The following is a 15,695-nucleotide window of genomic DNA, read 5'->3' as shown; positions in this document are numbered from 1 at the left end:
GCCGCCGCACACTGCCGGAATACATTGCGGGATCCCGGGGACAAGGTAGGTAACCTCTTCCAGGATCCAGTGATTTCTCCCTGGCGGTACCCCGAGTGTGGCTCGAAGTTACCGCTAATGGCACTGAAATTCCACCCCGAGCCACACTCGGGAATACCGCCAGGGAGGTTAAAGTGGTAATTAAATTCACTTAGTGCCTTACCTGCATTAAAATAGCCCCAGAACTTGTGTAAATAATATGTGTTCGGTTTTAAAGGGATGAGGTGGCACTCAGCAAGTTAATGGCTCACTGATGGGAGGCTTGGAACACACGACGCACTTCCGGGAATCGGCGGGGTGCGTTCTACCTACCACATAGCAGCCTGCCTACAAGCCAGAAAAAAACAAATGTGACTCTACACGCTTATACTTTCCTGCAGAGCCAACCTGCCATCCTTTCTCTTTGAGGCAGTGTCGGGAATTACCTCAGCCCCCATATTAGCCCTGACTGACTTAACAAGGATTGGGGAATAGGCTGCAGTCTATCCTCCCTGACAACAAGTACACAAACCTTGGTATGTGATGCCTTCTTTTTAAATGCACTTGTAGCTCAGCACTATACACTTTTGAACCTGTTTTTGTAACCTGTTTTTTAACCTGACTTATGAGTCTATTTTGCTGTCTGTCTTCTTCTGTTGCTTTGCGTACAACTAGCATATGATTGTTCTGTATATATGTGTACACATATTTATTAATTTCATGTATACATGTATGTGGAATTATTTATTAATTCATCATTCTATGTATATATTTTTATTGAGGAACATAATTTAGCACCTATAATTGTAACTTTATTGAGTGATCCCAATTTTCAGTGATCAAATACACATTTTTTATGGCCAGGATCAACCCAATCTTTCGGGCACTAGTCTCATGGATGTATATTTATTTACCTAGTTGGGCAGTTTGACCTGGGCGGCACCCCATGTACATGCCCCTGTGGAGGTGGGCCCGGGTTCAATTGCTTCTGGTTCAAGAGGTCACTGTTTAATATATCAATCTAGGGCTGACACATGGCACTTAGGCTCTGAGGAAGAGACGATGCCTCGAAACACGTAAGCCTAGCTTCAGAGGATGTTATACCTTGTGGTTCTGATGCGGTTGGCACTCTATCCATTTCATATGCTTTTATCAAGACTCTGTTTGTGAGTATTTTTATATCTTTAATTCAATAAAACCTTTATAGAGGATAATGCACTAGGCCGGTGTGCCCTTGTCTTTGTTCTTAGATTTTTGAGGTGGCAACCCTAGCCTGGGTATATCTTCATTTTGTGATGTCAGGACATCATGGCAATGCCAAAATTGTGACTTAATAAAGGATGTCACGTCCAAACCATGTTGTTGTTGCAACAGCTCACACACCCCAACAGCATCCAGCTGCTTGCAAAACGTGACCATGGAAGCTTCCTGTGTATGTGACCTGTCTGATTAAACATAGCGGAGGCTGCATTCTGTCCAGGACTGCTGCCATATTCACACTATCAGCTTGAGCTACTATTAAAGTGGTTGTAAAGGTACAAGTTTTTTTTTTTTTTACCTACATGCATTCTATCAGGAGACGGAGGGGGAGGGGCCGAGCTGCAGGTCCATGTGTGAATAGACACACAGAGCCGAGGGACGGGAGTGTGCCTGCTTAGGTGGCCCCAGAGCAAGCTGCTTGGAACCAGGAGCACCGGTGTATGACCCAAGAAGAGGAGGATCGGGGCTGCTCTGTGCCAAACCATTACACAGAGCAGCAAAGTAAGTATGACATAATTGTTATTTAAAAAAAAAAAACACAAGGCTTTAATATCACTTTAAGGACAGTGAGAGGATTTTGGTGCACAGAACCATGGTGGGGAGATGTGATTGATAACCACAGATTTATCTTGTTTGTGCATTTTTTATCTTGTTTTTTATTACAAAAATAAAGGGTAGTGTAACAGAGCCTGTGCGCTCTTCTCTTCTATTTAAATACCAAAATTGTGGAAGTGTTGGACAGATCTATTATCTCTTGTGAAAACCATTTATGACCAAATGACCATTTATGTAATCCAACCTGTATTTTAAATCTAAATTAAATCCAAATTTTTGGATAGAGTTGGAAAGCATTAGAAAGTATTAGTGTTGGGTATTTACTGCTATCTGGGGGGTTAAAAGATATGCAACAGGAACATAAAAAGAGAAAGCTACGTAGCAGGGGTTCTAGCCTTCTTCTTCTCTATCCAAAGCTAAGAAAAAAAAAAATATGGGTAAAGCTACAGTCCTATTACATATCATTCCATCACTTTAACAATGAAATTATATTACCGGTATGTAAGAAATGGTAAAACAGATAAAATGAAGAAGTATACTTAAAATAGTATATTGCTCACCCATTTCTGTCCGGTCTTTCATTCATAGTCTCTGTTCTCCACCACCAAGTCTCTGGAAAATCAGTTCTAAAACTGACATCCTCTTTTCCATACATAAAATACAAATATACATTTTCTATTAGTTAAAGTGCTATTAAACCCAATAGAAAACATTTGTTATATTGTATAGATATGCGATTCCCTGAGAATTTTTTAGTTCGGTTTTAGCCGTCATCCCTATTATATCTTTGAAAAAGGAGGTTTGGTGCCTCAGGTCAAGGTGTGTGGGACTTTTAAAGGGCTAGTACACAAAGGTATCTTAGATACAAAGTAAAATAATATTTATTCCAAAATAAGATATAAAGTAAATATCATACGTTTCAAGTTACAGCCGATATGGTACATATGGTGTATGGGTTAAAGACCCATAGGTGAAAGTGAAGAGGAATATGAAAGAAGTGACATTGTGGTGAAGTGACATTAGTCTCTCTCTTGAGGTCCGAACGTCTCGGATTGGCGTTGGATCTTGGTATGAGAGAGTTTTTTTATTCCTACGCGTTTCGGCGGGGGAGCCTTTTTCAAGGAAAAATGTCAATCATCTCTGTGAATATATGAAATGATAGTAGAGGTATTTATTAATTTAATTTTTGGCCATTCGGAAACATTTGTTTCGCCTATGGTCATGTGATACATACTTAAAAAGTGATATGCCTGGGCCTGCTTATGGTCCTCGGGTCCTCATAAGAATCAACTGGGTCTCGCTACTGGGATATGCAAGGTGAGAAAAATAGAAAGTAAGGAACGAGGATATTGATATACATCCGTATTTTGGTACATGTGCCAGTTGTATTTGTTATATACTTACTGGATACATGTATTCTCTGGGCCAGTTGGGGGAAGAAGACATTCATTCAACCCGTGTCTGGTCAATCTGTATATAGAGGGAAGTATTTTATTTGGAGTTTCTAGAGCAATTTTAATTTTCTATATTCCATAATGTTTTGCACTTACTTTGCAACATATAGTTATATGGTTAATGTAATTTCCAGTTTTTGTCCGCTAGGTGGAGTATTACCCCAGCTGGTCCTGTAGTGGTGCACAGTTCCAGTGGTCTCCACTAGGGGGTGCTGGTCCGGTTATTCCTATTCCTGAATGAGGTAGACAGGACAGGAAAGGCCTTATTTAGTGTGTATCCCAAGAAAGAAGATACCATTAATGCATCTTTTGCATTGTGGTATACTTACAGTTTTAAGGGTCCATAGGCTTGGGGAAAAAAGGAAGAGGTCCTGGTAGCGTGGTCCGAGCGTCCTCACTGTCCCTCGGCTCGAGGGAAGTGACGCCCTGTTTGGATTCCCGGCCTTTTTATACCGTTCGCGCATGCGCAGTAGGTGCGCGATTTATGTAACGGAGGATCCTTTCCGGATGACGCGCCGCGGGTGCGCGCGCATCCTGTCTTCGTTAGCGGTATATTCGATAGCGGCCGCTGACACAGGGGGCGGAGCTGGGATCCCAATAGTGGGTCCAATTGGCAGAAGGTGGAGAGAAGTCTGCTTAACTCCTTGTTCCCCGGTTTGTACCACAGGGGTTACCTGTGCCGGATGAGGATTATTTGGGGATGATAGCAGGCTTTTAAGTATTCTTCCAGGCAAAAAGATATATATACATACAAGTGATGATTAGGTAATCTATCTTTAGATAACATTCCATTTGGGAGCCGGTTTGGGGCTGTTTGTCCAAAGGAGAAGTCATTATGTATAATAAGAACATACTATATATATTTTTTGTTATATTTATATTTAGCAGCAATTTCATACAGATCTGTGCATGCGTGGTATAAGTGAGACATGAAGATCTTGATTTTGGCAGGGGGTGTTCGATCCCAGCAGGGGTTTGTATGGAAAACTAAATATTCCAAGAGTGTTTTTTGGGAGACAGTTATCTGATATTGGGGTGTTTGTTGATGTCCCTTAATCTGTTTTTCCGGATACGAAGCCCTCCAAAAAGGGGCGAAAACTAGCATTTTCATTTAAGCCCGGTGGTTGGGCTGCATTTAATTTCTTTATCCAGCGGAGCTCCATTTGGAGTAGCACTTTATTCCAATCCCCCCCTCTGGGGGGCACATGTATCCTGTCCAATATAGAGAATTGGACTTTTGGCATGCGGTTTTTGTGGTAATTGGCCACGTGTCGGCCCAGTGGTAGATAAAAGTTGCTTATAGACATACTTTGTAAATGTTGGTTAACTCTTAGGCCAAACTCTTGTCGCGTCTTTCCAACGTAGAAGCTTCCACATTGGCACTCCATCGGGTAGACCACCCCTTTGGTCTTGCAGTTGGCAAAATGTTTTGGGGTGAACTGGTCTCCATTGGGCAGTATCTTGTGGGTGGATTTTTTAATGACTGAGCACTGTGCACATGATCCGCATGGGAACGTGCCTTTGACTTGGCAGGGATCTTTCTTGGGTTTGAACTCACTGTTGACCAGTGTTTGTTGTAGTGATGTCGTTTTTCTATAAGTAACAAGTGGTTTTTCTGTTATTAGTTCTTTAATATTAGGGTCCTCGGTCAATATAGACCAATTTTTTTGGAGGATTTTTTTTAATTGTTTGTGTTCATTAGAGAACCGCAAAATCAGCCTTGTTGGTTGTTGGGTTTTTTCCTTAGTGGTGTCTTTTTTGAAAAGGATGTCCTGTCTGTTTTTTTGTTTAACTTTGTTAAAGGCCTTTCTGAGGCACGTTTTGGTATACCCTCGTTCCTGTAGTCTCAAGTTTAGATCATAGGCTTCTTTTTTGAAGTCTGATTCTTTCGAGCAGTTCCTTTTTAGTCTAAGGAACTGACTATATGGAATTGATTTTTTAAGTGGTTCCGGGTGGAAGCTGGTAGCGTGCAGTATAGTATTTCCTGCCGTTTCCTTTCTGTAGAGTGTTGACATCACGTTTCCTTGGTCGTCCTTATAGATATATGTATCTAAAAATGGAATTTTGGTTTTGTGGTATGACATGGTGAAAAACATATTATGGTTGTTTTTATTCATTTTCTCAAGGCATTTTTTGATAAGATCCTCGGATCCATTCCAGATTACCAAGATGTCATCCAGGTATCTTTGCCACAGGAGGATGTTTTCTGTATATTCTGAGTTTTCTTCTTCTGTCAGGAATTCATTTTCCCAGTCACCAAGATATATGTTGGCATAGGCGGGTGCACAACTGGTGCCCATGGCAACTCCGCATACCTGAAGGTAGTATGTTCCACAGAAAGAGAATGTATTGTGGTTCAATATAAATTCCAACATATTGAGGATAAAATGGTTAAACTTCCTATCGTGGTTGCTCTGTTGATTAAGTGTTTTTTCTACAGTTTTTAAGCCATGCGAGTGGGGAATGTTATTGTATAGAGCCTCCACATCTATGGTGACCAGTAGGGCGTCTTTTGGTACTGTTATGCCTTCCAGGATCTGCAACAGGTGGACTGTATCCTTCGTATATGATGCCAATTGAGTCACATGTGGTCTCAAGTAGGTGTCTATGACTTGGCTTGCCTTCTCCGTTATATTATCGTTGCCAGAGATTATTGGTCTACCGGGTGGATCTGTTGGATTTTTGTGGATTTTTGGCAGTGAGTAGAAGGTCGGCGTTCTCGGGTGTTTAATTCTGATGAATTCCCATAGGGGCTGGGATATAGCCTTGTCATTGTATGCGTTGTCTACCAGTTGGTAGAATTCCTTATTGTAATTCCCTATCATGAGAGGTGAGATAGCTTTGTAGCATTTTTTATTTTCCAATATTTTGGTGCACATATATTTATAGTGTTCGTTGTCCATCACGACAACGTTTCCTCCCTTATCTGAGGGTTTAATGGTAATGTTTTCAATCTCCTTGAGTTCTTTTAATGCTCTCTTTTGTGCCGGGTTTAAGTTGGCTGTTCGGGTGTTTTTGTGTATTTTTTCGACGTCTTTCGACATTTGTCTGACAAACAGCGCAATGGTGGGATTGGTGCTTAGGCGTGGAAATTTGTGTGACTTTTTTCGGACGGTGTCAGTTGTTGTGGCTTCCTCTATTTCGTCATCACTATCCGTGGCTTCATCAGTTCCTTCTGAGTCACTCAGGCCTCCTTCTTCCAATAATAGGTTTAAGTCTCGGATGGCTCGGAATTCCGCGGCTGTCAATGGTGTGGGTTGTTCTTGGGTTACTGGTTTCTTCTGATACATAAATTTCAATAATAAATTCCGTGCGAACAAGTTAATGTCTTTTATGGTCTCAAAGGTGTCCATACTTTTATTGGGGCAGAATGACAATCCTAATGATAATACCTCCTTCTGTTCCGGTGTCAGATTATAGGAGGAGAGGTTGATAACATTTAGTCCCTCGGTTCTTCCAGTTGCGGCTCCTGTTGTTCCTGTGTTAACGGTGGTTTCGTTTTGGTTTTGGGTTTTTCTCGCACTAAAAAAGGCCCCTTTTGGGGTTGTTTTGAATATTCATCCCTGTTTTTCTGAGATCTTGTGAAGATCTTGTAGTTGTTTGGTCTACTGGTTGTGGGTACTTCCATAATTTCTGGTTCTTGGGGGTCCGTTTCCCCTAGTTCGTTTTGTGTTCCCCATTCTCTTCCATCATAGTTCCTTTGTGGATCTTGTTGGTAATTTTTTGTTTGGTTCCTACCTCTGCCTCTGTTGGTATCAGTCCCAGAGTTGTAGGATGATGAGTCCGTAGAGTAGTTGGGATTTTTTGTTGATTTACTTCTATTCTTATTTGCTCTTGATGTGTTTGACCATCTGTATGCTCTGCCTTGGGTAAATGCGTTTTTATCTCGCCAGTATTTTCTTTCTTTTTTTTCAATATTTCTTTTCCATATTCCTCTAGGTGTATCTTAAGTTTTGTTTCCTGCTCACTATATAGTGGTGCAGCTTTGAGGGGTGTGAGTAGTTCATATACTGATTTTATTTCCTCATCAAGGTTTTTTATTTGTCTCCGGTACTCTTCCTGGAGTAGAACCATGAGGTTTTTAGAGCATTCATTTAGGGTGTTCTCCCATTCTTTTTTCATTTGCTCAGTTATATGGTCCATGGTTGGAAATATTTGAATGCGGAGGCCAGCTGGGTTTACTTTTTCTTTTATGTATCTGTTAAAACTTTGGATGTGCCAATATAAGGCGGATTTTCTTACCAGGTGTTTCCTTAGGTTTGAAAATAATGCTAGTACGTCTGAATCCATTTGTTCCTTCTCTTGAAATTTGTTTTGAATCCCCTGCATTAGGGAGTCCCACTCGGTGCCCATCAATTTCTCCATGTCTGTCTCCATCACACATGCACAAGTACTTACCAGGTCAAAGTTTTTTGGCCTGTATAGTAGTTTTGTTGGCGGTTCGAGTACCTTCGTGACTCCTGTTACAGTCCTAAGGCTGAACTGGAGGAAGGATTTTTGTTTTTGCCCTTTGATATGTTGGTTTCTTATGCCTTGCTGGGCAGCATAAGAAGGGAAAAGAAAGGTTATGTTTATCTTCTCCAGGGAGTCTGTGAGGCAGTGGGTGTGTTTTCCACCCGGGGTAAATTTTATAGATATGCGATTCCCTGAGAATTTTTTAGTTCGGTTTTAGCCGTCATCCCTATTATATCTTTGAAAAAGGAGGTTTGGTGCCTCAGGTCAAGGTGTGTGGGACTTTTAAAGTCATTTCATATATTCACAGAGATGATTGACATTTTTCCTTGAAAAAGGCTCCCCCGCCGAAACGCGTAGGAATAAAAAAAAACTCTCTCATACCAAGATCCAACGCCAATCCAAGACGTTCGGACCTCAAGAGAGAGACTAATGTCACTTCACCACAATGTCACTTCTTTCATATTCCTCTTCACTTTCACCTATGGGTCTTTAACCCATACACCATATGTACCATATCGGCTGTAACTTGAAACGTATGATATTTACTTTATATCTTATTTTGGAATAAATATTATTTTACTTTGTATCTAAGATACCTTTGTGTACTAGCCCTTTAAAAGTCCCACACACCTTGACCTGAGGCACCAAACCTCCTTTTTCAAACATTTGTTATATTGTAGCTTACCAATTCATAGATGTGATGGCTGCATTCATTTTCTTTTTTCAGGCTCTCTTTCCCCTAGTTTCATCTGGTAATCTGGCCAAAAGGTCTGTTGTTTTTCAAAAGAATAAGCTATCCAGCAAATGTATCAATTTTTGAGGATGAGACAAACCATTTAACACTAGCAGGTGTGCTTACAATGATCATTATGAAAACCTTTATCCTAAAAGGCAAAAAAAAAACTATTTGCTATAACTGCTTATACAGTTTTAACTGGAGTTTAGCTTCAATTTATTAGTGTATTTAAATGTGTTAGTACATCTAACACTCCTTCATCCAGACTGCGGCGCTCGAATATAGGAGATGGGTTACTGGTCAGATCACCAGGTGAAAACAGAATGGAAAAAGCCTGAAAAAAAGAAAACAAATTCAGCCACGACATCTAAGGATTGATAAGCCGCAATATATTACTTTTTTTGTTCAGGGATAAATACTGGTTTAAAGCACATCTACCATACATTTAGACTTTTCAACCTAAATACATGATAAATACAAAAATCATATGTAAATGTCGTTTTCAGTGAAAAGTGCATATTATAAAACTCCATTGGGAGAAAAGGGGAGCTAAATTTACATGCAGTTTTTTCTGTAAAATCTTTTAAAAAATTTTGATTCTGCCTGTTTCCCTTCCAAGGTTTCCCTATTGGTCAGCAAGGTTGACCATCATTAAAGTAAGCAATAGAGAGCAATAAGAGACAGGAAGGGGAAGAGTCAAACCCTGCATGCAGCCCTTGGTGGACTTCAGCTCAGGTCTGGGGCACAGAGGGCTCTGCAGTGCAGTGCTGGAACCTCCAGCTATCAATGGCAGCTAAGTTTGGTACTAGACTTGGAAGCTGAAACAACTCCATCAATTCATGGACTTTTTAACCTACTATTGAGTATTCACTAAGAACAATAATACACAATGCTTCTGCATTGTGTTAAAGGGAACGTGCTGTGACAGCAAAAGTCAATCATAAAGTAATAGATGGGGCTCAGGCTTGATCCTTGCAGCAACAGATCACTGAAATGGTGATCTAATACTGCTGCTAACAGCAAACCATAGATACCTATAAGTTATTTTTTGCTGCGGAAGTGTGGGTGCTCCCCAGGCTTGCACCCATAAAAAAAAAGGAAAGTAAAAACAATAATAAATAATTAAATGGATTAATGATAAAGAAAAGTGCCCAAATAAAATTGAATCATCTCTAGGGGAAAGATGTATTTTGCAAGAAATATAACTAAACGTTATGTAGATTCTTACCTTTTTCTGTGCTGAAGAAGTTTACGCATGCACATTATTAAATTCTAAATAAATTGAGCTTTGACATTTCAAAGCCATTGTTTCTAATATTTAGGGACTTGTTAATGACTGGAATGGCACCTTGGACAGAGGGGTGGCTGTGGACGTAGTATACTTGGATTTTGCAAAAGTTACAGGCTTGGAAGGCAGTGCTGTATCTTGGTCTAGGCCAACAAGGCCCAGGCCTAGGGCGGCACGTTGGAGGGGGGCAGCAAAAAAGCTGCACCCCGCACAAAAAAAAAAAAAACAGCCTCCTCTCGGCTCCCGCATGAAAAGGGTCCCCGCTGGCTTGAGCTAAACTTTTAGTATAGTGCCAGTCTAATGGGGCGAATTGGGCCAGAGGGCAGGGTCCAGGAGGCAAATAAGTCTGGCACCCACATAAAGCACTCACACTGCTACCTGCTGGTATGATAATACCGGCGGGTGTGGACATTCGGACAGACCGCAGGCCGCCAACCACACTTAATACAATTGGCCCGATGACCCCCAATACTAAAGACCCCAAAACCCTCCTCTGCACTTAAAAGCATTCAAAATGCCAAGTTTGGCTGTTTTGAATGCTGTCATTTTTTTAAATCTGGCGCCGAGCACCCGGAAGGGATGTCATGACATCACTTCTGGGTTTTTACATGGAGAACCGATCAGAGCTGAATGCCACTTCGATCAGGTCTTGGCGGCCTTGCAGGCTGGTTGCCAGGGTCTCCCGGTGGGACGGGAGACCTGGGAGAGCCGCAGAAGGCGGCGGGAGGGGGAGACGTCCCTCTTGCTCCTTGTAATGACAACCGAGCGGCTTCTCAGCCACATCAGTTGCCATTACAAGACAGCTGACCATCGGCAATGGACGCCGGTACTGGGGTGATGCCTCTAGCTGCAGGCATCACTCCGGTACAAGCACTTTCCCGAGATATCGGCAATATCGGTAACCTCAGAGGCTGATTCCGATATATCGGGGAAAGTGCATATCAGCCCCCGATATATCGGCTTTGCCCATAAATCGGTCAATCCCTACTTTTTATTATATTTATAAATGATATAGGGTCTGGGAATAAAAGTATAATTTCAGTGTTTGAAAAAGTACCATTTGGTGTCAGAGAACACCAAGCTTTGCAGTGGAAAAATGTCCTTACATGATGTCTCCAACTTACAAGCCAACCTCAATGCACTGTTTAATTGGGCAAATGTGGCAAATGAGGTTTAATGTTAATAAATGTAAAGTTATGTACTTGGGGGCTAAGAATATGTATTCATCATACATAGGAGTAAACAACTTGGGGAATCAATGGTGGAGAAGGATCTGGGTGTTCTGATAGATCATAAGCTTAATAACAGCATGCAATGCCAAGCTGCAGTTTCCAAAGCAAGCAAAGTCCTTTCTTGTATTAGGAGAGGAATGGACTCCAGAGAGAGAGATATCATTTTACCCCTGTACAAATCATTAGTAAGACCTCATCTGGAATATGCAGTTCAGTTTTGGGCTCCAGTTCTCAAAAAAGGATATAAGGGAACTGGAGAAAAGGCAATCAAGCTGATAAGAGTTATGGAGGAGCTCAGCTATGAAGAAAGATTAGATGAACTGAATGTATTCTCTCTTAAGAAGAGATTAAGGTGGAATATGTTCAACATGTACAAATAAAGTGGTCCACATAGTGACCTTGGTGTTGAGTTATTCACTTTAAAGTGATTCTAAAGTCTCTTTTTTATTTTGGTTAAAAATAACAAACATGTTATACTTACCTGCTCTGTGCAGTGGTTTTGCACAGAGTGGCCTGAATCCTCCTCTTCTTGGGTACCGCTTCAGTGCTCCTGGCCCCTCCCTCCTGGTGAGTGCCCCCACAGCAAGGAGCTTGCTATGGGGGCACCTGAGCCAAGCCATAGCTCCTTGTGTCCATTCACACATGGAGTCGTGACCTGGCTCCGCCCCTTCTCTCTCCTATTTGGCTCACAGAATTTGATTGACAGCAGTGGGAGATAATGGCACCGCACTGCAGTTTCAGACAATGAGGAGGGAGACTCTCGGGCAGCTGATACACTCCTGCAACATCGCTGGATAGAGATGGACTCAAGTTAAGTATTAGGGGAACTGAGGGGGCTGCTGCACACAGAAGGCTTACATTAAGATAAAAAAACCTTCTGACTTTACAACCACTTTAGGTCATCACATAAGACAAAGGGGCACCCCTTATGTCTAGAGCAGTCATGTCCAAAGTCCGGCCCGCGGGCCAGTTGCGGCCCGTCCTTTAGTTTCATACTGCCCCCGAGACACAGCTGACTTTTGTCAATGCCTTTCTCTCTCTGACTCCTCACGTCCCCGCCCCGATGTCGATGCGATGGCTCGGGGGCACGGGGGCTCTGGCCTCCCTCAAAAGCTCGGCTGCTCCCGAGTCCCATGTATGTATGTGTGTGTATGCGTGTGTATGTGTGTGTGTGTGTGTGTATGCGTGTGTATGTATGTATGTATGTGTGTATGTATGTGTTATGTGTGCGTATATGTTATGTGTGTTCTGTGTGTGGATGTATATGTGTGTATGTGTTGTGTGTATGTGTTATGTGTGTGTATGTATGTATGTGTTATGTGTGTGTATATGTTATGTGTGTTATGTGTGTGGATGTAAGTATGTATGTGTGTGTATGTATGTGTTATGTGTGTATGTATGTGTATGTATGCGTGTGTATGTATGTGTTATGTGTGTGTGTTGTATGTATGTGTGTGTATGTATGTATGTATATGTTATGTGTGTGTATGTATGTATGTGTGTGTATGTATGTGTGTGTATGTATGTATATGTTATGTGTGTGTATGTATGTATATGTTATGTGTGTGTATGTATGTATGTGTGTGTATGTATGTGTGTGTATGTATGTATATGTTATGTGTGTGTATGTGTGTGTATGTATGTATGTATGTATATGTTATGTGTGTGTATGTGTGTGTATGTATGTGTGTGTGTATGTGTGTGTATGTATATATATATATATATATATATATATATATATATATATATATATATATATATATATTTAATTTTAATGGTTCAAATGTCAGGCTAAATGGTCGGCCCTCACACATGTTCACTTCATCAAATCTGGCCCTCTTTGAAAAAAGTTTGGACACCACTGGTCTAGAGGAAAAGAGATTTCATCACCAATACAGTAAGAGCTGTGAAAATGTGGAATAGACTCCCTCCAGAGCTTGTTCCGGCCAGCTCACTAGATTGCATTAAAAAAGGCCTGGATTCTTTCCTAAATGTACATAATATAACTGGATACTAATATTTATAGGTAAAGTTGTTCCAGGGAATATCCAATTACCCCTCGGGGGATCAGGAAGGAATTTTTTCCCCTGCTGCAGCAAATTGAATCATGTTTTGTTGGGGTTTTTCATCTTCCTCTGGATCACCTTGGGGTATAGGATTGTGTACAGGGAATTGTATGATTTTTTTTTTTTTTTTTGGATGAACTAGATGGACTTGTATCTTTTTTTAACCTGGCTAACTATGTAACTATGTAACTATGTGAACTGATATCTCAGTGTTGTATTGAGAAAAGCTACAGGATCTGCATCACATGGAAGAGCATTTGAATGCATCTTTAAAACTTAATTATTACAGTATTTCACAAAAGTGGATACACCCCTCACATTTTTGTAAATATTTTATTATACCCTTTCGTGTGACAACACTGAAGAAATGACACTTTGCTACAATGTAAAGTAGTGAGTGTACAGCTTGTATAACAGTGTAAATTTGCTGTCCCCTCAAAAAAACTCAACACACAGCTATTAATGTCTAAACCGCTGGCAACAAAAGTGAGTACACCCCTAAGCGAAAATGTCCAAATTAGGCCCAAAGTGTCAATATTTTGTGTGGCCACCATTATTTTCCAGCACTGCCTTAACCCTCTTGGGCATGGAGTTCACCAGAGTTTCACAAAATGCCACTGGATTCCTCTTCCACTCCTCCATCATGACATTGCAGAGCTGGTGGATGTTAGAGACCTTGCGCTCCTCCACCTTCCGTTTCAGGATGCCCCACAGATGCTCAATAGGGTTTAGGTCCGGAGACATTCTTGGCCAGTCCATCACCTTTACCCATAGCTTCTTTAGTACGGCAGTGGTCATCTCGAGGTTTGTTTGGGGTCGTTATCATGTTGGAATACTGCCCTGCGACCCAGTCTCCAAAGGGAGGGGATCATGCTCTGCTTCAGTATGTCACAGTACATGTTGGAATTCATGGTTCCCTCAATGAACTGTAGCTCCCCAGTGCCCACAGCACTCAACAACCCCAGACCATGACACTACCGCCACCATGCTTGACTGTAGGCAAGACACACTTGTCTTTGTATTCCTCATTTGGTTGCCGCCACACATGCTTGACACCATTTGAACCAAATAAGTTTATCTTGGTCTCGTCAGATCACAGGACATGGTTCCAGTAATCCAAGTCCTTAGGCTGCTTGTCTGTTTGTGTTTGTGGGCTTTCTTGTGCATCATCTTTAGAAGAGGCTTCCTTCTGGGATGACAGCCATGCAGACCAATTTGATGCAGTGTGCGGCGTATGGTCTGAGCACTGACAAGCTGACCCCTCCCACCCCTTCAACCTCTGCAGCAATGCTGGCAGCACTCATACATCTATTTCCTAAAGACAACCTCTGGATATGAGGCTGAGCACATGCACTCAACTTCTTTGGTCGACCATGGCGAGGCCTACTCTGAGTGGAACCTCTCCTGTTAAACTGCTGTATAGTCTTGGCCACCATGCTACAGCTCAGTTTTAGGGTCTTGGCAATCTTCTTATAGCCTAGGCCATTTTTATGTAGAGCAACAATTCTTTTTTTCAAATCCTCAGAGAGTTCTTTGCCATGAGGTGCCATGTTGAACTTCCAGTGACCAGTATGAGAGAGAGCAATAACACCAAATTTAACACACCTGCTCCCCATTCACATCTGAAACCTTGCAACACTAACAAGTCACATGACAGCGGGGAGGGAAAATGGCTAACTGGGCCCAATTTGGACATTTTCACTTGGGGTGTACTCACTTTGTTGCCAGTGGTTTAGACATTAATGGCTGTGTGTTGAGTTATTTTGAGGGGACAGTAAATTGACACTGTTATACAAGCTGTACACTCACTACTTTACATTGTAGCAAAGTGTCATTTCTTTAGTGTTGCAGGTGTGGGGTAGTGCTGCGCTACCTCTTGCGTGATAAATGGCGTATTTACGATTATTACCTTTGGAATATGTGTATTTATGTACTTTTTCTCTAGCTAAGATTATTTTTTTTTCTTTTTTTTTTTTGTGTAAATATTTTTTCATTGAAAATTAAATGCATACAATGCAAATGAACAACCGTACAAATACAATGATATATTGACATGGTACAGGCTTAACGAAATACAACATTACAAGCCGAACAATGCCTGGCCCATGGGTGGGGGGGGGGGGGTAGGAAAGGTACAGGGTAGGTGGGGCAGGATGGGGTAAGGATGCAATAAAAATATCAGTGACAACAGTACACTTTACGAAACATCATTAGAGCTTGTCTATTTTGTTGCCCAGAAATTCCATTGAGAATTGAAAGACTGCAATTTCAATTGGTTGACGGCGATAGCCTTTTCAAATTGATAATTTGTTTTTAGCAAAGACACCACATCTGACAAGTTCGGGGCGTCGGGTGTTCTCCATTCACGTAGAACAACCGTCCTGGCCGCAAGGAGTACATGCGTTACCCAAGGTCTAAACATGATGGGGATTTTATCTATACCCAGGTTTAGTAAAGCCAAAGCTGGAGACGGTGAAGTCAGACAGCCGGTGTGAGATGATACGTAAGAGAACACCTGGTTCCAAAAGCTGCGTAGTGAGGGGCATGACCATAGTATGTGGAGCAGAGTACCCACTTGGGAGCACTCCCTCCAGCACAGTTGTGAGTATTTCGGTGAGAAGCCCACCAATC

The 15,695-nt window shown here is 41.6% G+C and overlaps 1 protein-coding gene and 1 long non-coding RNA gene across 2 annotated transcripts in view; both read right to left on the bottom strand.

Moving 5' to 3' along the window:
* Positions 1-2,489, bottom strand: part of LOC309553585 — a 14,464-nt gene extending 11,975 nt beyond the window's left edge. The window contains exon 1 of the long non-coding RNA XR_014225180.1: positions 2,394-2,489. This is a non-coding gene — a long non-coding RNA (uncharacterized lncRNA). The remainder of the gene's footprint in view (positions 1-2,393) is intronic.
* Positions 1-15,695, bottom strand: part of LOC309552834 (A.superbus venom factor 1-like) — a gene marked incomplete at its 5' end in the record, with an annotated part of 218,648 nt that overhangs the window by 143,399 nt on the left and 59,554 nt on the right. The window contains one exon of the mRNA XM_082253743.1: positions 5,118-6,765. Coding sequence (XP_082109869.1) covers positions 5,118-6,765 — 1,648 coding nt within the window. The remainder of the gene's footprint in view (positions 1-5,117; positions 6,766-15,695) is intronic.

The sequence above is a fragment of the Pelophylax lessonae genome (genome assembly GCF_965119305.1).
Source record: "Pelophylax lessonae genome assembly, chromosome: 4".
NCBI lineage: Eukaryota > Metazoa > Chordata > Amphibia > Anura > Ranidae > Pelophylax > Pelophylax lessonae.
Note: the sequence above shows the minus strand (reverse complement) of the source record. Positions and strands in the feature narration are given on the sequence as shown.